The sequence below is a fragment of the Bos mutus genome, chromosome 19 (genome assembly GCF_027580195.1).
Source record: "Bos mutus isolate GX-2022 chromosome 19, NWIPB_WYAK_1.1, whole genome shotgun sequence".
Taxonomy (NCBI): domain Eukaryota; kingdom Metazoa; phylum Chordata; class Mammalia; order Artiodactyla; family Bovidae; genus Bos; species Bos mutus.
In genome coordinates this window covers 39,900,220-39,925,060 of record NC_091635.1, presented here as the reverse complement: position 1 = coordinate 39,925,060, position 24,841 = coordinate 39,900,220, and the positions used below count along the sequence as shown (strand labels likewise).

Genomic DNA, 24,841 nt, shown 5'->3' with positions numbered 1-24,841 from the left:
TTTGTGGGGGGATACTTCAGGACCACGTAAGTGTCCCCCGTCTCGTCACTTCGCCCCTCATTGTCACAGCTCTTGACAATTCCTGCCTGACAGTGATTACTGTAGTGTTTGCCAAATACTGTGGGTTTCTATCATTTCTTCTACATTTACTCATTGGAATTCTACTACAAGGAAGAGCTTCCTCTTCTCCCCCACTTGTTGGTTTGTTTGTTTTTGTCTGTTTGGACTGATGGCTTCTTATTTTCTTTGATGGATTATCATCCCTTTAATATACATGCTTTTTACAAGTGCAGGGGTTCCAGAAAATGCTTACCAAGCAGCCCACTGCAACCACAGCCAGTTGAATATGGTCATGAGTGCTCTCACAGCCAGCAGAGTGTGGTCATGTTCCAGTATCCACTTCTATGCTCTCTTCATCCCTGAATCTCTGTCCACAGCCAGAGCAACTGTGGAAGGCCCAGTCTGGAAAGGCCAGGTTTCTGAAACAGGTCGAACTGACTGGAGGCAGGCTGGTCCAGGCTTTGAGAAGAGGCCCTGTAGCCTAAAGTATATGTTTAGGAGGACCAGAGAGCGGCTCACAGGGGACGGCAGCGGCTCTAAGAAGCTCCTCAAGGGGCGTTCTCTGGGAAAGCACTTAGGTCCTGAGCTCTAGTCCTTCCCCCTCTTTTTTTTTTTTAATGCTTCTTTCATTTTAGCACATTCTTACTTAAAAGTATATTCCAAGGGTAAACCAGAAAATTAAGAGAACATTTCAAGTGGGTATTTGTGTCTTACCTGGAACATTATTGTTCTTCAACAATTTTATTTTATTGTTGTTCATTCGCCAAGTTGTGTCCGACTCTTTGTGACCCCTACCCCATGGACTCCAGCACCCCAGACTCCTCTGTCCTCCATTATCTCCCAGAGTTTGCTCAAACTCATGTCCATTGAATTGGTGATAGATTGCTTCTATTCTTTTCTTCGTTGAGTACAAAATGCATATTTTGTAATCATATTACAAATTACATATTAAAACCCCAGAAGATTAATTTGTGAAAGAGCTTCTATGTTAACAAAAACAACCTCCTCCCTGCCACCTACCCAGCAAAAAAAAAAAGTTGCCTTGACATCTTTTGCCTTGTAAAGCCTCAGTTTTCCTCCTGCTCTCTATCCATTTGGCTTACGTCCATAGGCATGCAGAAGGGCAGACTACTAAAATCAAGTTTAAGGAATTATTTCCTCATCTGTTAAATAGTTACTATTACCATTTTTTTTTTTTTAAAAACATCCTGTCTTCTGCATTCACAAAGTTTTTTCTCAAGATTACTAATAAGACACCTCTGCAGGAAAGGAAAAAGGAGCTGCTATTTGCCTGTTAGATGAACAGGTCTTGAAGCAGCCCACCTGTATGACTATTATGGGCCAAACCCCTATCTTCTCTTATCAATCCAAATTCTTATTTTTAGAAAGGCTTGAAAGCTGTTGGGTCCAGAGTTTAAAGTGCATATCTGAGATAACCATGTGGTTTCCCCAAACCTGTCCAGTTTAAGAAAAAAAAAAGTCATTTTGTAGATTATCTGGTATCATCCTGGGATCCGCTCTTCTCACATGGCCTCAATTCATATAAAGCACACTCATTGTTCATGAGGCTTTGGGCAAAGGGCCAGCCCTCCCTTCCTTAGGGACTCTCCATTTCTCTCTGAAAAAATGCAGTGCTGGCCCCTCAGCCTGCCGCCTGGCCTCGCCGGAACGCTCCACAGCACGAGGGCAGTAGCGGAAGCTTCTCATAGGACAACTGCGTAGGCTGGGCTGCTCTCGCTCCAGAATAAGCAGCAAAAGCTGGGAGCAGGAAATCAAGTTCAAGAAACCCATTTCCTCATCTGTTACAGGAGAGCATCAGACAGAATAATGCCTAAAGCAGTGGGTTGTTACCCTTGAGTCGAGAACCAACCAAAACCACAGGCCTCTTTGCCAAAAAAAAAAAATCCACGTGAACCCACACGCTATCTTGAGTACAGTTTCAAGAGGTTCTTCAAAGTCCTTCCTAAAGTCAGAGAATCCTAAGACTGGGGAAGGAACTCAAGTGGGCACTGACTGGGGGCAAATCACTACTCCTGTTGTAGCTCTGCAAGAAGGAAAACCTGAGGCCATTCACAAGCTCCCTGAGGACAGAGACCCAACCCAAGGTAGTGGAAAGAGCATGGGCCTGGGTGCCAGACAGACCTGCACTTGCATCCAAGCCCTGCACCCCCCGCCTCGGGCCCCCAGCTCTGGTCCTCACCTCTCCGAGTCTGTTTTACACCCTCTACAGTCGAGTGAATAAAGCCCCGCTGGCAGGATTAGCGGCGAGGGTGAAATGATACGACATGTCGGCACCTGGCACAAGAAAACAGGGCTCGGGAGCCGCGTCTGCCCTGCCCTTCTGGTGACCCAGTTCCAGGTTCTCAGGTGCTTGGGTGGCCTGGTCGGTGCTGCCAGCTCTCGGCTGAGCCTGGCGTGGGGTCCACTCTCTCATCTCTGTAGCGCCCTCCCTACCTGGGGAGAGTCCTGGCAGCACCTGCCCCAGCCCAGGGTCCAGCAGCAGCAGGAGGACTGCGGAGCCAGTGCCCAGGGAGGAGGCAGGAGCGGGGCTGTCCCGAAGTCACCTCTCACCCGGCTGGGCCTAGCTGTCCTTCCATGCCCTGAGCCGGTGTCTCAGTTTTTGTTTATGTCCAAGGAGGAAGTTAGTTGTATCTCTTCTACTCTTGGAGATGTAGTCATTTTTTTTGGCTGACTCTTGCAGAAGCGATTTCTCTCCATAACCACTTTTCCTTCACTCCATTCAGTGACATTTTCAGGCTGAGAAATTATTAGTGACTCCATTTCTGCCCATTTGATTTCTCTCCATAACCACTTTTTCTTCACTCTGTTCAGTGACATTTTCAGGCTGAGAAATTATTAGTGACTCCATTCCTGCCCATTCTCCTGAGTTCTCTGTAATAGCTTTTGTTGAAATAGAGCCTGCCACTGCTTCTAGCTTGGTCAAGCCTAGAGTTTCCTGTAAAAAGACGTTGCTTATCGTTTGTTTTGAATTAACTTCTAACTTTCAAAAGAGTTCCAAGAATTGTACACAGAGCTCCTGTGAATCCTTCACCCAGATTCTTCCATTAACAGCTGTCCCTCCCACCTCTGAGCAGACATACTCACAGACAGACACATTCTCATGTATATATACACATTGTTTTTTGTTTGTTTGTTTATTAGTCTCTTAAGTCGTGTCCGACTCTTTTGTGACCCTATGGCCTGTAGCCCGCCAGGCCCTTCTGTCCATGGAATTTTCCAGGCAAGAATACTGGAGTGGGTTGCCATTCCCTTCTCCAGGGGATCTTCCCCACCCAGTATTAAACCCATGTCTCCTGCATTGGCAGGCGGATCTTTTCTACTGAGCCACCTGGCAGCCCCACATAGCCGCAGTGTAGTCATTAAAGTCAAGAAGGTAGCGTTGACACAGCACTTGCATTGAATCCATAGACCCCATTCGCTTTCCCTGTTTGTCCCAATCCTGTTTTTTATAGATCCCAAATCCATTCCAGGATCGCAGGTTACATTTATTTGTCACAACTCTTGGTTCCATCCAGAAGAATAACTTATTCTTTCTTTATCTTCCATAGCCTGAAAATTTTTGATGAGTGCAGGCCAGTTACTTTGTGGAATGTCCCTCAGTCTGGTTCTGACTGCTGCAGACTCGTGACTCATGATTCATACAGAAGTGGTGCCGTGTTTTTCTCAGTGACTCCTGTCATGAGACATACAGCGTCAACGTGTCTCATAACTTGTGCTGCTCATTTTTACTACTTGGTGTAGATGGTATCGGCCAGGTTAATTAATAAGTATTTAATAAGTGTTAATTACTTAACCTTGAACCCATATAAATAGCGTTTTTCTCATACTTTACTTACTTATTTTACCATTCGTTAATGACATTTGTCTGAATCCTTTATTACTAAGAGAGTTGCCATGTAATTATTTTTCTAATCCCATCATTTCTTCTGCATTTCTTCTAAGAAACAGCTTTCTCTTTTCTCCATTTATTTATCAGCATGGACATGTGGATTCCTATTTTATTCAGTGGGTTTATAGCCATTACTATATTTTTATCTTTTAACTTTATGTTGGAATAAATTTAGACCTAAGAAAAGTTTCAAAAATAGTGCAGATATTCCATATTCCCTCTCGTAAACTCCTCCATGTTCGCATCTTACATAACTGTAGTATAGTTATCATCAAAACCAGCTGGTTAACCCTGATACAGTACTAGTCACTTAACTCCAGGCCTTATTTGGATTTTACCAGTTTTTCTACTAACGTTCTTCTTCTCTTCCAGGGTCCATCATTATTTGTTTTAATGGTCAAATTGTCCTTGACTTGGCCCCTTCCAGCTGGGTTTCCATCCTTTTTGTATGCCCCTAGTGTTTTTTGAGCACTTTCTTTCTGGCACAGCAAAATACACCAGGCTCATCTTGTACTTTCCTAACTCAGCCCTGGAGTCATCCATTTTTCCAGGATCCCTTGTTCCCTTGGCGAGAGATGTTTAGAAACTAAGTGCTGCTCATCAGGTCTGTTCATTACTGCTTGAGTACCGTGCTTCTAGGTCCTCCATGCTGAGGGAGCTAAGAAATACATGTATGTGTATATCCGTGTATATTTTTATCCTTTTATACCTATTTATGTATTTAAACCCATCAGTCTATGCCAGTAACTCCAATTCTAACCTAACACCACAGCGGTTACTGGAGCCTCCCTGTTCCCACGTCTGTAACTGCTCTCTACAGCCGTGAGAAACTTGTTCCCAGTATTCTCCATTTAGTTATATATCTGCTCTGTTGGGTTATCTGGGGTTGGGGCTCTCCAACCCCACTGACCACACCAGAGCCAACCCTCCTGTCCCAGTCAAAAGGAAGGGGTATATGTGTGCTAAATCGCTTCAGTCGTATCTGACTCTGTGATCCTGTGGACTGTAGCTCACCATGCTCCTCTGTCCATAGGTTTCTCCAGGCAAGAATACTGGAGTGGGTTGCTGTGCCCTCCTCCAGGGGATCTTCCCGACCCAAGGATGGAACCCACGTCTCTTAATGTCTCTTGCACTGGCATGCAGGTTCTTTAGCCACCTGTGAAGCTTGCATGTACCCTTGGATGAACAAGCTGTCTACCTTCCTGGGGTCTTAAGCTGCTTCGCCCACACTCATCCTCTTGCCCACTTTTTCTGACTACCATCTTCCTCTTTTGGAGCCACCTCTCCTGTACTTTCCAATTAAAATACCATTTCTATGAATGCTGCCTGCAGATCCACCAGGAAAAACAGCCTTGGTCATCCTTACCTAAGCTTGGTCTGCAGTGTGGTTTTCCTCTCTGTGTTTTAATCTTTCCCTCTATTGCCATCGTCTGAAGTAGTCTTTGTTCCCAGGTGGCTTTTCGTATCAGCGGCACTACCAGCAGTATTCTACATGGCTCCCCTGAAATGCTCATACAGTTCTTGGGTTAAAAGCTCAAGTTACAGGGAAGAAGGCAAAAGACGCCATCCACACCCATGATGTCTTTCTTTAAGCTGGAGAGAAAGTGAATCCGAGCAGTCATTGAGACACCACAGGTCTGTGTAGCGCTTTTGAGATTTGAAATCAAAGCCTTGGGTAGTTGATAGAGCTTGGCTTGGGAGTCAGGCCCCAGTTCAAATTCTAGCTCCAATAAATTATGTGACCTAGGGCAAGTTACATTATTTTTCTCAGCATCAGTTTTTTCATTTTTAAAATGGGGGTATTAATGCCTTCTGATCAGGGCTGCTTTGAGGGTTAAATGAGATTGTATTTATAACGCACGCAGCAAGGTACCTAGTTTATAGGCTTACAGCCTAGGGTAAGAGAGAGACCAAAAACCCATTTTGGAACACAGCGTGGAGGGGTGAAAGGTACGACACTGGCTTGCTGTGGGAATTCAGATGTGTGTGAACCTAACTGCAGGGATCTTCTGCCTCGGCCAGCCCGCGCCATCTTCCCATCCTCTGCCTCTCACATCGTATTCTGTACTTTTTTTTTTTTTAAGAAATTTTTTGGGGGGATGTGTACTAGAATTGAAACCGGGCCCTCCTGCATTGGGAGCATGCAGTCTTAGCTACTAGACCACCAGGGAAGTCCTTTATACTTCTGACTCTAGGCCTTTATTCTTTCACCTGAATCTGCTATGGAATTTTCTGTCTGATTTCCTCTCATATTTTCTTTGTCTAAAACAAATTGTTTGTAGTGTCTGTACTGCAAAACTAGCAATTTATTGGCATCTTGAGATCTTAAGATCATAAGCATGAAGGTCCTGTCTCCCCTAATAGGATACTGTGTCTTTATCCTCACAGCACCATGAGCAGGACTTAACCCTTTATAAACGTTTATTTGATTGTGATTGCTTTAGGGCTTAAAGGGCAAGTCTACAATTCCATTCAACAGGTCAGCATGCGCATGTCCCTTTCTCCAGTAGCTCTTCCTATAAGGTCATGCCGAAACTCAGGGTAGCACTTGGTGTCTGGAAGAAGTGGTAGCTTTTTTTTTTTTAGGTGAACTCATTTTTATCTGATACAGCCCACAGCACTTTGCACATACTAAGTGCTCCGTCAGTTTTTGATTGGTTTGGACCCACTGTGCCAGCTCATGCACCTTGCCCTTCCCATCTGGGCGACTCTTCCTCTTCTCTTCCGTGAAGCTGCTTGATTGCTCGTTTTCCAGTGTCTCGTGTGGCATAGCAGCATGCTGATGAAGAGTGCTAGGTGAAAGAGAGGGGTGGGATGCTCTGGTTTATTTCTCATTCACACCAGAGAACAGTGTCCAAAGTAACCCAGTGAACATCCTGCAAAATGTGGAAGATTGTTAGAGCTTTGTTTATGAGGAAATTTTTGTCTCTGTTCTATGATCATAATTGATTTACAGTCTTACTCATCAGCTTGGCTCTGAAATAGGAGGCAGATGAGGAAGTATCCTGGCTTCAGCTTCCAGGGGAATTAGATGAGAGGGTCAAGTAAAAATGCTTCAGAGCTCTGGCCCCTGTTTTGGTAGGTACGATGGACCCAGAGGTTAGAGTCTCTCATAGAAGGGCTCTAGTGGAAGCCTTGCCTGCTGTTCTGAGGTCTCCTCTGTGCCGCAGCCCTGCCCCCACCTCGCCCTTCCATTCCCACCCTTTAGGGACAAGATGTGGAGGTTGGGCACCAACATAATTTGGAGATTAGTTTCACACATAAGCATGAAGGGGGAGGAGCAGAAGTAACAGAGACCTTATCCCTGCTCTCAAGAATCTTATAATAACATGCGTGACACAGAGAAGATTCTACCACTGTAGAGCAAGTAGCTTTCACCTTTTGTACCAACTTCACCTTAAAAGAAGGGACTGGCTACAGGACTATCTCAGGAAGGATCTGAATTTACCCTGGAGATCAGTGAGAAAGACAGCCATTCCTGATGAGCATTGCCCACTGCAGGCTCAGGATGGGAGAAGGTCAGCATGTTTCCAGGATAAGTGACATCCTCACACTGTATAGTAGTGTATTTTTTAAAAAAGTGTCAGGGTTACAGATGCCAGAAATTGCAATTATATAGAGGATGGGCGTGAGTAGGGGTTGTCTGGGTGCCCCCTGAGCTGAGCTAGGAGGGCAGTGGACAGATGGCGACGGGAGAGACACCAAGGAAGGCATCCAGGCAAAGGCGCAGAGTTGGGGGCTAGAGATGGAGTCCAGCTGAAGCGTGGGGACACCGTGGAGAAGTGGGAGATTAAATGGAAAGGTGAGGCAAGAAGAGGGTGTGAGGAAGGGGGATGGTCACCCTGGAGCTTTCCAAAGTCAAGCTCCTCCTTGGCTTGCTGACCATCGCCACCGTCACAGTGCACCAGCCTAGGCCTGACGTCCTTTGAGGGCAGAGTGACTGTATCTGGACATCATAAGCTCATAGTAGCGAAAGCTTTTGGGTAAAGTGTCAATCTTCCCCTGTTCGTGCTAATTGATACTGCGTGTGGTTCTTGTCTTTTTCTTCTTGACGTTTATATAAATACATGTAAAAAGCACAGCTGGTTTCCTGTAGCCTCAGACAGTAACCTAAAAAGATGCAGAATGTCAGGGCGGGTGGGAACACCCTCCCCTTCCCCATGTTTCATACAGCATAACTATGCAGGGACCAATTAATACAGGCCTGTGGGATGCGAACAGTGATGACTCAGTGTGACTGAGGCAAACTCAGTGACGTTCGAATGGGAAGTGGGCGAAAATTAAAACCATCATCACCACCGTGACCTGGGACAAGCCTGGAGCCACTCAGTAGTTTCTCTCCTCTCAGAATTTCTTGCACCTTTAATTCCAGAAGTTTTAAGAATAAACTACATTAAAGGAGAAAGAGAGCATTTTTTTGTAAAGAGTATTTCGTTACAGTTCCTCTTCGTTTAGGTATCTATCTGCTGGGAATCTTTAGGTTATTGTTATTTTTCAGTTGCTAAATTGTATCCGACTCTTTGCAATCCCCTGGACTGTAGCCTGCCACAGTCCTTTGTCCATGGGATTCCCCAAACAAGAATACTGAAATGGGTTGCCATTTCCTTCTCAGGGAACTTCCCAGATCAGGGATCGAACCCACGTCTCCTGCTTGGCTGGTGGATTCTTTATCATTGAGCTACCTGGGAAGCCCACGTTTAGGTTAATGATGTCTAAGTATTTGTTGACATTATACCTTTTGTGTTTGAGGAGTAGTAGGGTAGAGTGGAGAGCTTCCCAGGTGGGACTAGTGGTAAAGAACCTGCCTGCCAATGTAGGAGATGTAAGAGACATGGGTTCGATCCCTGGGTAGGGAAGATCCCCTGAGGGCATGGTAACCCACTCCAGTATTCTCACCTGGAGAATCCCATGGACAGAGGGATTCTCTGGCAGGCTACTGCAGGCTCACAAAGAGTCAGACACAGCTGAAGCGATGCATGCACGCACAGGGTAGGTGGGTAAAAACCATGGGGTTTGGAGGCAGGCTGCTTGGTTTTTAATCCTGCCTCCCCCACTGTCTGGCTGTATGACTCTGGACAAGGTCCTTTTCTGTTCCTTGCTTTGTAAAAAGGAGGTTAGTGTTAGTCCCTAGGTCATAAGGTTATTTGTGATGATCAAGTGAAATTCAATGAAGTGATGCTTACAAAGAGCTGTGCAGCATAAGTGCTCAGAAAATGATGACTGTCATGATGTAGGGTTTCACTTCTGGCAAGAGAAGCTGACTAATATGGTACTAGGACCAGGGCACACAGCTAAGCAGTAGATTCTAGGCTCAGCTTTGCCACTAAATTGTGTGACCAACTTTCCAGGCCTTCATTTTGTCATCTCTTAGAGTGTCCAGTAATACCTTGTCTTTCCTCCAGGGGTTTGGGATCAACTGTGACCATGGAATGCCTTGAAAAGTGTAAAGCAGCAGACAAATGCCAAATTTTGTCATCGATGTTATTATGGGGTGGGGGAGGTGGTGGTGGTGGTGGTGGTTGGTTGATGATACTGATAAAGATGGGTCCAATTTTTTTAGTGTTTTAAATTAATTGTTTTTTATTGAGATATAGTTGATTCACATTATTGTGTTAATTTCAGGTATGCAACAAAGTGATTCAACTATATAGGTTGATTCTTTTCCTATATAGGTTATTATAAGATATAGAATGTTGTTCCCTGTGTTATACAGTAAATCCTCGTTAATTGTCCATTTTATATACAGTATGTTAATCCCATGCTCCTAATTTTTCCCCACCCCCTCTTTCCCCCTTTGATAATCATACGTTTGTTTTCTGTTTGTGAGTCTGTTTCTGTGAACAGGTTATTTCTGAATATAAGTGATATCATGTAATATTTGTCTTTGATTTATTAAAATGGGTCCAGTTTTCAATGTAACAAGCATGAGGAGTGATTTCCTGGTGGCAGTCAAGCACAATTGCTTTCTCCTTGTTGAACTAAAATGACATTTCACGTTTTCTTCCTCCTAGAAACCTTGGAGAGCTGATAGATCGGTTTGTGGCCGATTTCAAGGCCCAGGGCCCACCTAAGCCCAACACGGACGAGGGGGGTGCCGTGCTCCCCAGCTGCGCCGACCTCTTCGTCTACTATAAGAAGTGCATGGTGCAGTGCTCGCAGCTCAGTACTGGGGAGCCCATGATCGCCCTGACCACTATTTTCCAGAAGTACCTCCGCGAGTATGCCTGGAAAATCCTCTCTGGCAACCTGCCCAAGTGAGTTCCCGTTCTTCCTGGTGTGAGTGGTGAAGTAAGCTTCTGAATATACCTAAATATGGAAATCTTTGAGGAAATCCATTCTGAAGTTGTTTATTGAACTGCTAAGAATATCAGGAAAATCCCCTGATGGAGTTTCTAAGGGCCTGAGATGGTTTCCTCTCGAGTGGGATCCCCTAGCCAATCAGAACCATCACAGGAAATGCCCGCTCTGGCATTTCCTAGCATAGGTCACATCCTAGCACGGTGGACTCCAGGGTGTCAGTCTTATTATAGATGGATTTAGTTCACGTGGATTCAGTGATTCAGGGATAAGTACTTGGCGAAAAAAATGTGGGGTGATGGTAGAGATGACTTTCGAACAGTAAGGGCAGTTTCATTCAGGCCAGAGTCTCTCTTATGACATCCTGCTGTCTTGGATGGAGCCTAATATGTAAAAGTGTTGGGAGGTTGTGGGGAGGTCATTGTATAGCAGAGCTCCTAATTATAGTGACTTGTCTATATTATTCTGGGGCACTAAAACATCGTTATATTTTTTATTATGTGTGAGTATTCAGTTGCTCAGTAGTGTCCGACTCTTTGAGACCCCATGGACTGTGCATGGGATTTCCCAGGCAAGACCCCAGTCTCCTCTGTTCATGGAATTTCCCAGGCAAGGACACCGGAGTGGGTTGCCATTTCTTCCTCCAGGGGATCTTCCTGACCCAGGGATCGAACTCATGTCTCTGGAGTCTCCTACATTGGCAGGTGGATTCTTTACCACTAGTGCCACATGGGAAGCCCATATTTCTTATCACTTGAAATAAAATGGATCGTTCAACTAGAATTTTAGAGATACTTAGGATATATAGTAATTTCTATTATTCATTTAGAATATGATCTAAAGCAACGCTTCAGAATTTAGTAATTATAAATCTTCCCCATAGCTAAATTCAGCAGTTCTGGAATGAGCTGCTGTCATGGTCACTAAAATGTATCATATATAGGAGTTTTACATTATTAGGAGGAAAGAAAAGCCCTAGGCTCTGCAAGACATTTAAAGTTAACAGGTAATATTTCACCAATGAGGATTTATTTGAATATGATTAACATTATTTTTAAGTTTTTAATAACTGGTATCCTGATTTTCAAAATAACGTAAGTTTGTTATAGTTTGGAAAACACAGAAGGGCACAAAGATGAAGATTTAAAAAAAAAAAAAAACCACCACCCAGAGAAGACAAATTGAACTTTTCAGTACATTTTTCTATTCTCTATATATGTCATGTGTGCAACTGTGTGCTTTTGTTTATTTGTTTGACAGGATTGGGACTGCAGTGCTTATAGTTAGGTTTGTACCCTGCTGCTTTCACTTCACATCATGCTGTGTGCATTTTTCTGTGTGTATTAGTCAGTGTCACAGCAGGAAACAAATGGTACACGGCTGGGGTGTATTGTCAGTAAAGCCACTGTTCAGAGCAGTGGGGCAGGTGAAAGGAACCAGCGGAGGCCTCTGAAGCACCAAACACTTGGATGATTGTTACTCCCTTAAAATTCTTCTGAGAGCTGGGACTGTGGACAGAGGGCTGCCCCATGGAACTGTGGCCAAAGGTGGTCACTGCCAGGACCATGCTGAAGCAGAGGGAGCAGGAGCGCTGGTTGTCACTCAGACTCCTCTCTGCTCAACCTCTCTGACTTGCTGCGGCCATGGCTGTTGGCAGAAACCAACAGGAGACCAGAGGGCCGGGGAGCCCGGGACATAAGTGTGTGGAAGTCAGTCTGCCACACAGAAGAGAAGAGCAGAAAACAGTTAGCACAGTAAAAATATTCATCCAGCACTTTTGTTGTTGTTTTTTTTAAATTTAGTTGACTGCAGCCCGGTTCTTAGTTGCAGCCTGCAGAATCTAGTTCCCTGACCAAGGAGCGAATCTGGGCCCCCTGCCTTGGAAGTGCAGAATCTTAGCCACTGGACCACCAGGGAAGTTCCAGTCAAGACACTTTTTTAACATCATGAACATCATGATGCCGTGATGTTCCCACATGCAGAAGACCCTGAGTTAACGTCTGATTTTTTTTTTTTTTTTGACCATTCTCTTAATTGACCATTTACATTGGGTTCACTATTTTGGTATTTCAAATAACACTCAGAAAAGCATCCTTGAACAGAGGTAGAACTACTGGATCAAACAGTCTAAAGATTTTTTTCTAAGCTCCTGAAATATACTTCCAAAATGGTTACACAGTTGCTTCTAACCCATAGTGGAAGAGAGGGCCATGTCCTTATACCCTTAGAGGTACTAAAAAAAAAAGCTTAAGATGTCTTCAAATCTTTAATTACCAAGAAGACTGGCAAGTTTAGGATTTTTTTTTTTTAAGGAAAAGAATCTCTCCTTTTTTATTTTTTTAAGGGTAAGTGTCATTGAATTCTGTTTCTAAAAAGTGGAATCTTGGACTTGTCTGGTGGTCCAGGGGTTAAGACTACCCTTCTACTGCAAGGGGTGCAGGTTTGACCCCTGGTCAGGGAACTAAAATAGCCTGCATGCCACACAGTATGGCAAAAAAAAAACAGACAGAATCTCACAGTTTAAATTTTATAACTACAGGAAGTTATTTTAAAAACTGCATTTTCCTATATTGTGATCACATGATTAGATCAATAGGAAGAGATGAGATGCTTTTGTGTTTCTTGAGGCAGTCAGGACTTTGGCCAGGAACCGTGTGTTAACCTTCGCTCTTGAACCCCTCCACAAGCACAGATTCCCAGGCAGAATTTTCTGAACTGAGAAAAACAATTGGGGAACCAGCTCTTGTGCTCTGGGTGATCCTGAATGAGCTGTGCAGATCAGGAAATTCCAGGCTAATCAAAGAAGCCGCTCAGCAGCCTTCTCTCTGAGCCTGAGCGTCATCGTAGTTAATATGACTGACAACTGGCTCACTGTTGGGATTGTCTCTTCCTATTTCTGATGGTCAGAGAGCTTTAAACACATGACCGTCAAGGTCAGGTCACTCGGAAGGGCCTCATTGTGTGTGGATTTGTTTGGGCCACGTCCAGCCTTTCCTTCCCCCTTTTCTTTTTCTTAAGATGTGCTGTTTCCAGGTCAGGAAGCCAGGGAGAGGTCCCGGCCTGACTAGTTCCTGTTGCTTTTCCTCAGAACCACAAGCAGCAGTGGCGGGCTGACCATCAGCAGCCTGCTCAAGGAAAAGGAGGGCTCCGAGGCGGCCAAGTTCACCCTGGAGGAGCTCTGCCTCATCTGCAGCATCCTGAGCACTGCAGAGTACTGCCTGGCCACCACCCAGCAGGTTAGCCACCCCAGCCACCCACGTGCCCCCTCCTCCTCCTGAGCTGTATGGGCCACCAAGCTCAGGTGGAAGACCACACAACCTCGGGCAGACCCACTGGCCTCCCCCAGGAAACAACTCGAGGTCCAGCCAGAAGACAGACCCAGCAGCCACTGCGCAGAAGGACCGTGTTAAAAGGAGGCTGGGTGAGACTGACCAGCCTCCTCCCTGGAGCTGTGTAAGCCACTCCGAGGGCATGATGTGCCCTGTTGAAAATAGGTCGGTAGCCTTGTCTCTCATACATGAAAAACAGTAATAGGCTTAGTGGTGCTAGGCCCCAGACTTGGTGGTGCTGAGTCACAACCACTGGTTTTGTTCTCAGGAGGGTTACCAGGCTCAGCAAAAACCCTCTGGGCTCTTATGTGTCTCCTGAAGTTTATGGAGCATTCTCTATTCTGCCGAAACAAATAACCATTGTTTGGATGCTGACGTTCAGGAACCGGGAAGCAGGAAAGGGTGATGCCCCTGCTGGAGCTCCCATTAGCAGAAGGAAGACCCAGAAGAATTTTCCATCCAGCCTTCAACGTGGGATTAGAAGTTCCTTTCCACGTTGGCTCTGGAATTCACCTAAGGTCAAGAGAAAGAAAAATAACTGGGAAAGGTTCCGTTCTTCCTCCCTTTTGGGATTTCTTACTTCGCATGCCTAGATCATAGGAAGGCAGGCATGACTTACGGTTCAGACAGTTATAGCTTGGAGCACATGTGAGCCAGAGCAGGAACACAGGAGGCCAGAGAAGAAGGGTCCCCCCAGAACTTCACAGTTAAGGTTAAGCCAGCCAGAGGCGGGGGCAGTAATATGTCCTTCTTGGGGACATGGTCACACTGAGTCACACGGGGAATAACCTGTGAAGTTTTGGCCTTGGAGCCAGAGACAGCCACCTGTTTAGTGTCAGAACTTCCAGGGCAGGACGACAGTATCTATGAGGACCTCCAAGGCAGGACCCAGAGTTCTTTGATGAAGAAGCATGATTTTAACTATTCTCTGTGTATGTGTAGAAAGAGAAACACACACATATAAATAGGGTATTTTAAAAGTAAAATAACCATGATACCAAAAAGAACTATGCAATCAATGACTCTCAATCCCATCACCCTCAAATAATCATATTAGCAATTTGGAGCCTTTCTTTCTGTGCTTTTCTGTGAACATAGTTTCATATGTTCTATAATTAACTTAGTTCATTTTCATATCCTCTTGTTTTTAACATCACAGTGTTAGCATTTCTCCTGTTGCTATGATGTTTTTCTTGCCATCATTGTTATGGTTACATAATAGTCCAATAGGGGTTATACCATAAATCATTTAACAGTATCCCTGATAATTGTTTATACTATTTCCAGTTTTTGCTTTTATGAGTAATCCTACAAAGAACATCTAAATATGGTTTGCATTATTTTTTTAAAGGAGATCCTTAGAAGTTCTAGACGAATTAGTAGATCAGAGACCATTCTGATGGCTCAACAATAGATGTAGCCAGTTTTTTGTTAGAGAAAATTATTTTTATTGATTATAAAAGTAAATACATTTTTGGCACCTATACTGTGCTCTCTCAATACCATTTTTCACTGAAGGGAACCAGTCATTCCTAGAGAAATAACTAATTCCAGGTCTGAGGAGATATACAAGATGAACCTGGAACATCAAATCATACAAAAAGCAAGACTATGAGAGTCATATAAAAAGGACTCAGGAGCTGTAGCAGGTTTTATGGTACAAAACAATATGTCCAGGTCCTAAGCCCTGGTACCTGTAAATGTGACCTAATTTGGGAATAGAGTCTTTAAAGATGTAATTAAGTCAGAATCTCAAATGAGACAGTCTTGCATTTAGGGGAGCCCTAAATCCAATGACCGGTGTCCTTAGAAAGGAGAAAGTGAAAAGTGAAAGTTGCTCAGTCGTGTCCAACTCTTTGCGACCCCATGGACTATACAGTCCATAGAATTCTCCAGGCCAGAATAATGGAGTGGGTAGCCTTTCCCTTTTCCAGGGGATCTTCCCAACCCAGGAATCGAACCTAGGTCTCCTGCATTACAGGTGGATTCTTTACCAACTGAGCTATGAGGGGAGCCCTTTAGAAAGGAGGGAGAGACTTAACGCACTAAGACATAACGAAGATGCCCACATGAGGGAGGCAGAGACTGGAAGGATGCATCTATAAACCAGGGAACACCAGAGGCTGCCAGCCACCACCAGGAGAGAGAGGACAGGCATGAGATAGTGCTACTTCAGAGCCCCCAGAAGGAACCAGCCCTGCCAGCCCCTTACCTTTGCGCTTTTGGCCTCCAGATTCTGTGAGAGGATACCTTCCTATTTTAAGCTACCAAGTTTGTAGTAATTTATTATGGCAGCCCCAGGAAACTTATTACAGGAGCCAGCTTTGCTGGTCAAAGATGAGACATAAAAGTATCACTGAGAATATTAGCTACAGTGGATTGAAAACATCAAATGTGTTTAAATCCATTTGGTTACAATGATATTTTTTTTAATTCAGTTACCACGTTGGAAGATACTAAGAAATCACTGATATGAATTGAATATTGGCAAAAAGAGGGAAAGTTCTTAACCTGCTTTGCCTACCTGACTTGTAGCTCAGGATAACCAAATCACTGACAATGGGTAGTGTATCTTTATAGCGGATTTTCAGCAAATAAATGAAGAAGAAAAGATAGAATTCGAGTAGCATTCTTTTATACCTCCTTAATGGAATAATGGATCTGTCATTGACCATCAGTGGTTGCTGACTTTACAAAAAGAAAAGCAAACATCAGTTATCTCTTGATGGAAGTACACAGCATCATCATGAAGGAGTTTTCTTTCTGTCTTTTATTTTTAACTGTGCCATGCGGCTTGTGGGATCTTAGTTCCTTGACCAGGAATTGAACCCAGGCCACGGCAGTAAAAGCTCTGAGTTCTAACCACTGTACCACCAGGGATTTTCCATGAAGGGGTTTTCTTTAAAAAAAAAAAAAAATCTGGGGTGTCCCTGGTGGTTCAGTGGCAAAGAATCCATCTGCCAATGCAAGAGACACGGGTTCAATCCCTGGTCCAGAAAGATCCCATATGCCATGGAGCAACTAAGCCCATGTGCCACAACTATTGAGCCTGTGCTCTAGAGCCCAGAAATGACAACTACTGAGCCCACGTGCCCTAGAGCCCAGCCTCCACAGCAGGAGAGGCCACTATAATGAGAAGCCTGGGCACCACAACTAGAGAAAAGCCTGCGCAGCAACAAAGACTCAGCACATCCAGAAATAAATAATAAGTAAAATCTGTATCTGATCAAGCTACAGTTTACAGGAAATACAAGGGACAGAAGAACTTGCAATTAGTACCTTGTGGATACAATCAGTAAAATCATACCATGAGAAAAGCTACAAGGCAAACAAACCAGTTTCCTTAAGAAAAAACACAGAGGGTTGGAGTTGGGGGGATGCAAGAAGAAATGAAGGGAGAAACCGAAGAGACTTGAGAATCCAAGCAATAAAGAATTGAAAAATAATACTTAAAATACAGTGCCAATAATGTGTCAATACCAGTTCATTAATTGTAACACACTTACTCTTAACAGCTGCATAAGTGTGCCATTCATTCCTCTAAGAGCTCTTTATGAAGCACTTTTCAGGCACCAGGCACCGTATTTGGTATTAATTCACAGTGGTGAACAGAGTAGACAAATTTCTTACCATGGAACTTAGGACTAATAGAGGAGCCAGATAATATAAGTAAGGAAGTTTTGTGGGAAGTTCTAGGAAAGAAACAGATGTTGCAGTGCTAATAGAGATTGCCTGCTGAGGTAGAATAGTCAAGGAGGGCCTCCCAGAGAAGGTAATAATGAAGTGGAGTCCTGAGTGTTGGAAGGAGGTTGCCTGGAAGGGCTGGGCACTGGGGAGTGGCAAAACAAGGGAGCTGGCTTGGTAGGACGAGCAGGGAGAGGGAGAGGAAGCAGGAAGTGTAAAGGCCCTGAGAAGGAAAAGACCCTAGAGTGTTCCAGAACCTTAAGTGGTCACTGTAATTGAAGCCGAGCAGGCAAGGGTAGGGAGAGCAAGATGTGGGCCAGAGAGCTAGAGAGGACCCACATCTTAATTAGAAGTTGGGATAGTTGGGTTTTATTTTCAACGTAATGGGAAAAAGCAGCTGACGGGTTGAAGCCGTTGTGAGCCTGTGCCATAATTTGTCTCCTCAGTCCCTTACAAACGTGCAGATTGTTTCTAGTTTTTCACTAATATGAACAACACTAGAATGTGAGCTTTATGAGAAGAGGATCTTATCTGTTTTTGTTCACAAACTACATCATGACAGAGCCTGGTACAGAATAGATTAGTCTCTCAGTCGTGTCCGACTCTGTGCGACCCCATGGACTGTAGCCCACAAGGCTCCTCTGTCCATGGAATTCTCCAGGCAAGAATACTGGAGTGGGTTGCCATTCCCTTCTCCAGGGGATCTTTCCAACCCAGGGATCGAACCTGTGTCTCCTGCATTGCAGGCAGTTTCTTTACTGTCTGAGCCATCAGGGAATCCTGGCACAGAATAGGCTGTCAGTAAATATCAGTTGAGTTCAAGGCCACTGCAAAGAACTCCCGTACATTTCTGTACCTTGTTCTCATCAGTCATTGAAATATCTTTCTAGATGCAAAATTGCTGGCCGAAAGAGAGTATATATTTAAATGTTTGCTTTTTAAATAAATTGCCTTCCCAAAAAGTTACATTAATTTACCCACCCCTAAGAGGTATTTTTAAATTTAAGACAAAACATTGGTTATTCATAGAGTTTCTGTGATAAATGGGTTTGGGGCTGCTCAGTGAAGCGATTCCTGGGATGTTTTGAGATATTTACAATTCCCAGTCAGTTGTATTTTTCTTCGAGACGGCTGGGAGCTCAGCCAGTTTCCCTCCCTCGGCTGTAGGCTGATGGAGGCAGAGACCGTGTTCCTTTTGTTTACCTCAGTATCCCCAACACTTTAATATGGTGGGGAAATGGTCCATCCCAGCGCTCAGGGAAGACTTTTGATTTTATTGCCACCTACCCCCAAAGGCTTCCAATGTTAGTGGGTGAGCCTGCAATTCACAGGGCAGGGAGTAATCTAAAAATGAGGGTCTTTTTAAAATTAAATTTGATTAGGACTTCTCCGATGGTGCAGTGGAGAAGAGTCTGCCTGCCAATGCAGGAGACATGGGTTCCATCCCTGGTCTGGAAAGATTCCACCTGTCGAGGGGCAACTTAAGCCTGTGAGCCCCAACTACGGAAGCCTGTGTGCCTAGAGCCTGTGCTCTGCAATGAGAGAAGCCACTGCCAAGAGAAGCCTGTGCACCACAACAAAGAGTAGCCACTGCTCGCTGCGACTAGAGAAGGTCCCAGCAAAACAGCAAAGACCCAGCACAGCCAAAAATAAAGATGAAATAAACAACTTTTAAAAACTAATTAATTAATTTGTTGGTGTGTCATGAGAACCAAATACAGCACAGGGCCAGAGAGCACAGGTTCTGGAGGAGATTCAGTTCCCTCCCCCCCCACTCACAGAGCTGGGTAGGCCATGCCTCCACACTCTCATCTGTCAAGTGAGGATCATAATAGAGTCTTCTTCACAGGGCCGTGAGAATTAAATGAGCCCATACACGAAAAGTGCCCAGAATGGTACCCGAATCATCACACTCGGTAAATGTGAAGTAGGCTTACTACGGTGCTCCTTCCGATGACCACTAAGCGTGTTTCTCTCTCTCTCTCTCAGCTGGAAGAGAAACTCAAGGAGAAGGTCGACGTGAGTCTGACTGAACGAATCAATCTGACTGGAGAAATGGACACGTTCAGCACGTGCGTACTTGCAAGTCTTCTCTGGACTCTACCCTTACCCTGCGCAGAGCGGTGCGTCTCAGGCCATCAGCTCAGGTCACTGCAGAACCTGAGAGGTTCCCAGAGCCTTCTGTTGGATCAGGATTATCTTCTCCACAAGCCACTAAGGAGCCTGAGAAGTTGGTGCAGCTGACCCATATCCTGCCTCCTCATATGCAGTCATTCTTAGCTTACAGGGGTTTTATTGCTGCAGTATCTATAATAATGGCCTTCTCTGGTGACTTAGCAGTGAAAGAATCTGACTGCCAATGCAGGAGACTTGGGTTCTATCCCTGGGTCAGGAAGATCCCCTGGAGAAGGAAGTGGCAACTCCCTCCAGTATTCTTGCCTGGAAAATCCCTTGGACAGAGGAGCCTAGCAGGCTACAGTCCATGGGGTCACAAAAGAGTTGGACACGACTTAGTGACTAAACAACAACAGCAGTCTAGGATAACAGGGAAGAAGAACTTTCCCACCTCAGCCATCCCTGCAGGAAGGTCAGGTCCAGGGCCTCCTGTCTGCCCTCCTCAATCCACAGAGGGCCAGCCTCACCTCCAGTGTTTCAGGATGTAAAGGGTGAGCGACCTGATTTTAGCCATGAAGGCAGGTGGAGGAGTAGGCAGGGCACGGATGTATTTGGGGTGGGAGGGTGTCTGTCCAAGGAGTTCAGATGAAAGCCTTTGGAATCAGTTCTTGCCCTGGTGCCACCTGGCAGAGTTTTGTCATGGTATTTAAGTGAGATTGGGGAAGGAGAAGCTTCAGCTTTCTCATCGGCCACTTAACTGAGGAAAAATCCAGGTCCTCCTCTTAGGTCATTTTCCTCTCTTTCTCTCAACCTTTTTTTCCCTCCAAGGTCTGATTTAAACATTTTAGGCAAGCGTGTACTTTGGGAGGAGTGAAGAGGGATTCTGGGCATAGCCGCAGGGGAGATGAGCCACGGGATCTTGTGTCCTAACCGAGTGGGGACACACCCAAGCGAGACCAGACACACAGCTAGAAGGAGGGTGGAGCCAAGATGCTTCTCCTTGTCATTCATTCCTTTTTGAAATAAACTCGAGTTTTTTTGATGAAATGGTGAAGCTAGGTTTTGCACAGGTGCCTAAAACCTTGGCAAGGGGCTGTGTCGGTGGGTCATTCACAAGTCACTTCTGTAAGCCATGACCACAGTGGTGTGTTTGACTTGCAGTGTCATCTCCAGCAGCATTCAGCTGTTGGTTCAGGACCTGGATGCTGCCTGTGACCCCGCCCTTACAGCCATGAGCAAGGTAAGCTTTCAGAAAGTGCTGCCTCCTGAACGTCAGAGAGTGGGCACAGGTGGTCTCTCCCGGTCCTCACCTGTAGCTCCTGCGGGCTCTCCAGTGCTTAAAGCACCAATCAGGAGGAGAACGGAGCCCTCCAGGAGTTTCCACAGGTGCTCAATTGATCTTGCACCTGAAGTCAGTTGTTTGTCCTTTGAGAATGAGACGGGGAGCAGGTATGCTTCCTGAGTTTGAAGGAAAGGTTGCCTTTGGTCAGCATCTGACATGTGCGGAAAGCCCTTTGTGTGGCCTCCCTAGAACGGGTGAAAGTGAAAAGTTGCTCAGTCGTGTCTGACTCTTTTGGACCCCGTGGACTGTAGCCCACCAGGCTCCTCTGTCCATGGAATTCTCCAGGCAAGAATCCTAGAATGTGTAACCCTTCCCTTCCTCAAGGCATCTTCCCCACCCAGGGATCGAACCTGGGTCTCCTGCATTGCAGGTAGATTCTTTACCAGCTGAGTCACCAGGGAAGCCCTGGTGGTGGTGTGCTTAAGGCAGTCACTTCTAACTCATCTTCATTCCTGCCACTCAGAGGTTTTTCCAACTCTTTCTGAATTCTGGTGACTGTGCAGGGTTATTTGATCAGGTTGCAGACCCTGGTTTTCTTTTCTTTTAGATACTTATTTCATTGCAGCAGGCAGGATCTTTAGTTGCAGCATGGGGGATCTAGTTCCCTGACCAAGGATCAAATCTGGGCCCCCTGTGTTGGGAGTGCAGAGTCATAGCCTCTGGACCACCAGGGAACTCCCACCTCTGGTTTTCTAGTATCATGGGTCCGTCAGCCCTCAGTCCCCTGGCCTCTCCCTTGGCATTTCCCATGCCTGGCCTCATGTTGTTCTTTGGCATTTAGGTGCCTGTGTCTTTTCTCCCTAATGTAAATACCTTGACTGCATGGACCACAGAGAATAGAGAAGACTGTCATATTTGTTGATTAAGTTGGAAATAAGCAATTCTTCATTGATATTTTTTCCCCCTTAACATTTATTTATTTGGCTGCACCAGGTCTTAGTTGTGGCATATGGGATCTAATTCCCTGCCCAGGGATCAAACCCAGGCCCTCTGCATTAGGAGGTCAGAGTCTTAAAGACTGGACCACCAGGAAAGTCCCTCATTGATTTCTAAGCCAAATAACACAAAGCCGTCCACTCTTTGAGCCTTCTAGAGCAGTGGTTGGCAAGCTACAACTGGTGAGCCACATCTGGCCCACTGCCAGATAAAGTTTTATTGGCACACAGCCACACTCATTCATTGTATGTTATCTATGGCTGCTTTTGTGCTACAACAGCAGAATTAAGTAACTGCAGCTGAGACCAGATGGCTAGCAAAGCGTAAAATATTAACAGTCTGGCCCTTTACAGAAAAAGGTTTCCAGTGCCTATTCTAGAGTCATAGACTTTTGTAGCATTCTTACAAATTCTGCAGAAAGAACTTCTCAGGGGCCTACTGGCCAGTAGCAGAGTACAATGGAAAGAACACTGGCTTTGAGTCAGACAAACCTAACTCCTCATTTTTCCTTTGGGTGTGTTGAGCAAATAACAACCTCTCTGGGCGCAGGTTACCTCATCGGTATGTGAAACAGGGGGCTCTGCCTCCCAGAGTGTTGTGAGAATGGAGACTGGCCAACAAACGTTAGCCCTCGTTCCCTGTGGTCAGGAGGAGTGGCCATGTCACAAGGTTGTGTAAGCGAGACACTCGGTCTGAATTTGGTTTTGTAGTAGATTGTAAATATTTAAGAAAAAGAGAGGTTAATACCCAAACTTAAGCTTCAGGGGTTTTTAATGATGCTCAGTGGGGAGTCCTGAGTAGCCAGTGTCACAGAGTTTCCTTTCAAAAGGCTGATCCTTTCACCAGTCAGAGGTGAATGTGTATTTCCAGCATCCGAGTGTTTACAAGCAGAAGACTCGGAGCAGGCAAACTGAGGCTCACTCATTTTCTTAGAGAGACGTGACTCTGAGGATTGATTCTGCAGGCTCTGATTATCCTCTCACTGCCGGTGAACGTTCCCGACATCCTGAGCATGATCTGTTCCAGCTGCCTCCTCTCCTGCCCGCCACACAGCTTAGGTCAGAAGGCAGCTGGGGAAAGAATGTCTACATTTACCAAAGGAAGACCGAATTGGGTTTTTTGTTTTTTGTTTTTTTTTTGTCTTTTTAGTAAAATAGCAGTTGGAGGGGCCTTAATGCTCCAGGTGTTGCTTATGTGAACTGTCATTTCATTAGGTGGGTTTCCTGCAAACTGCCCCCACCACCCATCTCTCCCCCAGACCCACACCAGCAAACACTCACAGAGACCATACCTCCAGAATCTTTTGTTTATATCACAGGAAAACCACAGACGTGGGAACGCAGCAGCTGGGAGGCCATTACTCTGTGTCTGAATCTTCTGGAGTTCTAGCAAAATGAAATCCATGTGATGAAAATGACCAGATATAAACAAGCCAAGTGGTCACAAACCGATTCAACAAATACCCTGCGATTTGTGCCTGCACTCTGTTCTGTGTAGTTTCTTCAAGGATTTTTTAAAAACTTTTGTGATCACGTTTATTCTTGTCTGTAATTCCATCATTTTTGCTGCTAGTTGAAGAGTTCAATTCAGACTCTACCCAGAGCAAGGCTGGGAAAGTCATGCACTTTATTCCAAGGTGCTTGTTGTTGTTGCTGTTCAGTCGCTCAGTCGTGTCCAACTCTTTGTGACCCCAGGGACTGCAGCACGCCAGGCTTCCCTGTCCTTCACCATCCTCCCGGCGTTTGCTCAAACTTGTGTCTGTCTGAGTTGGTGATGCCATCAGTTCACCATGAGTACGTGGGTTTATTTTTGGACTCTCAGTTCTATTCCATTGATCTATGTGTCTTTTCTCATGCTAGGGCCACACTGTCTGATGAGTGTAGATTTCTAGTAAGTTCTAAAATCAGGAAGTATGAGTCTCCCAACTTAGTTCTTTTTCAAGATTGTTTTTGCTATTTTGAGTGTCTTGCAGGCTCACCGTTGTTTGTCTGATCCAGAGTATCTTTCTCCCTCAAGACACCATGGCACTTATATTAAGTCTCTACTTTGTTGTACAATTATTTTTTCTATCTCTGTCTCCCCTGTTAAGCTGTGAACAACAACTTGAGGGCTGTATCTTCATTTTTTGATCTCCCCAGCACACCACAGTACTTGCTTAACAGTAGTACTCCTAGAGTGACTTTGCAGGTAAAGAAAGCAGAAAGAACAAAAGTTTATAGACACTCACTTCACCAAAGAATGGTGACCAGATGAGACAAAGGTGGTAACTCTACTGACCAGATTTAGCTGGGTAGAGCTGGCAGACAGTAGGAGACTCAGGCCTCTTTATTGGAAGTGGCAGGATCATAGAAGCCTTGAAGCCTTCAGGCACATCCAGGTGCTGTTGAGGATGAGGTGACGATCCCCAGTGGTACTTAATAGCCAGGATTCTTACTTCACCAAGTAGCATCCTGGAGCAGATTGAAGTTGGAAATAGGAAATCCCCACATGTAGCTATTTGCTCCCCAGCTGTGGGCAAGAACACCGCTGCTGGTGAAGGAGAGAAGAACACAGAGGGGCAAATTTGGTAGAAAATCCACAGGAACGGCTTTAAACGGGCCAAACCCACAAGGAGGAAGCACAATACAAGCAAACTTTAGTGGTTTCTCTGAACCTGTGTAACCTTGAGGTAGTGTTTTTGATGTTATGTCAAAATTACCCTTCAGACCGCTTTCCCCTCCCAAATTGCATTATTTTCTCAGACGAGCTCCGTGAGATGATTAGTAAATTGCTGTTTACAGAGCGCTTTACCAGGAATCAGCACCCAAAGGTGTTAACCGCGTTTAATTCTGACAAATATATAAGGTTCCTGTGTTAGTTCCTTCTCAGTTTCACAGATACGGGAATGGAAACTCATCAGATCTCTTAGTTAAAATGCAGCAGAGCCAGGATTCAGACTCAGGTCTCTCCTCTGTGCAGTAACACACCACACTTACAGAGTAAGTTAGTCTTTTGGCATATGTGGAAACTGAGGCAAAAATCAGCCCACGTAATTTGTCTAAAACCGGAAGAGTGACGACAGTGTGTGCTCGGTCCTGGTGGGTTCACATGAGCGTGTTTTCACGCTTACATGAGCATGAGCTCTTCAAGCATTCAGAAGCATCCTGTTAGATACTGGTCTTCAGCTTT

General features: G+C 45.1%; 1 protein-coding gene across 1 annotated transcript in view; it reads left to right on the top strand.

Annotated features, from left to right (window-relative positions):
• The window catches only part of VPS53 (VPS53 subunit of GARP complex), a 122,167-nt gene that overhangs the window by 69,564 nt on the left and 27,762 nt on the right, over nt 1-24,841 (top strand). Inside the window, exons 14-17 of the mRNA XM_005888227.3 lie at nt 9,982-10,224; nt 13,356-13,503; nt 19,270-19,352; nt 20,557-20,635. Of these exons, the coding sequence (XP_005888289.1) occupies nt 9,982-10,224; nt 13,356-13,503; nt 19,270-19,352; nt 20,557-20,635 (553 nt within the window). The remainder of the gene's footprint in view (nt 1-9,981; nt 10,225-13,355; nt 13,504-19,269; nt 19,353-20,556; nt 20,636-24,841) is intronic.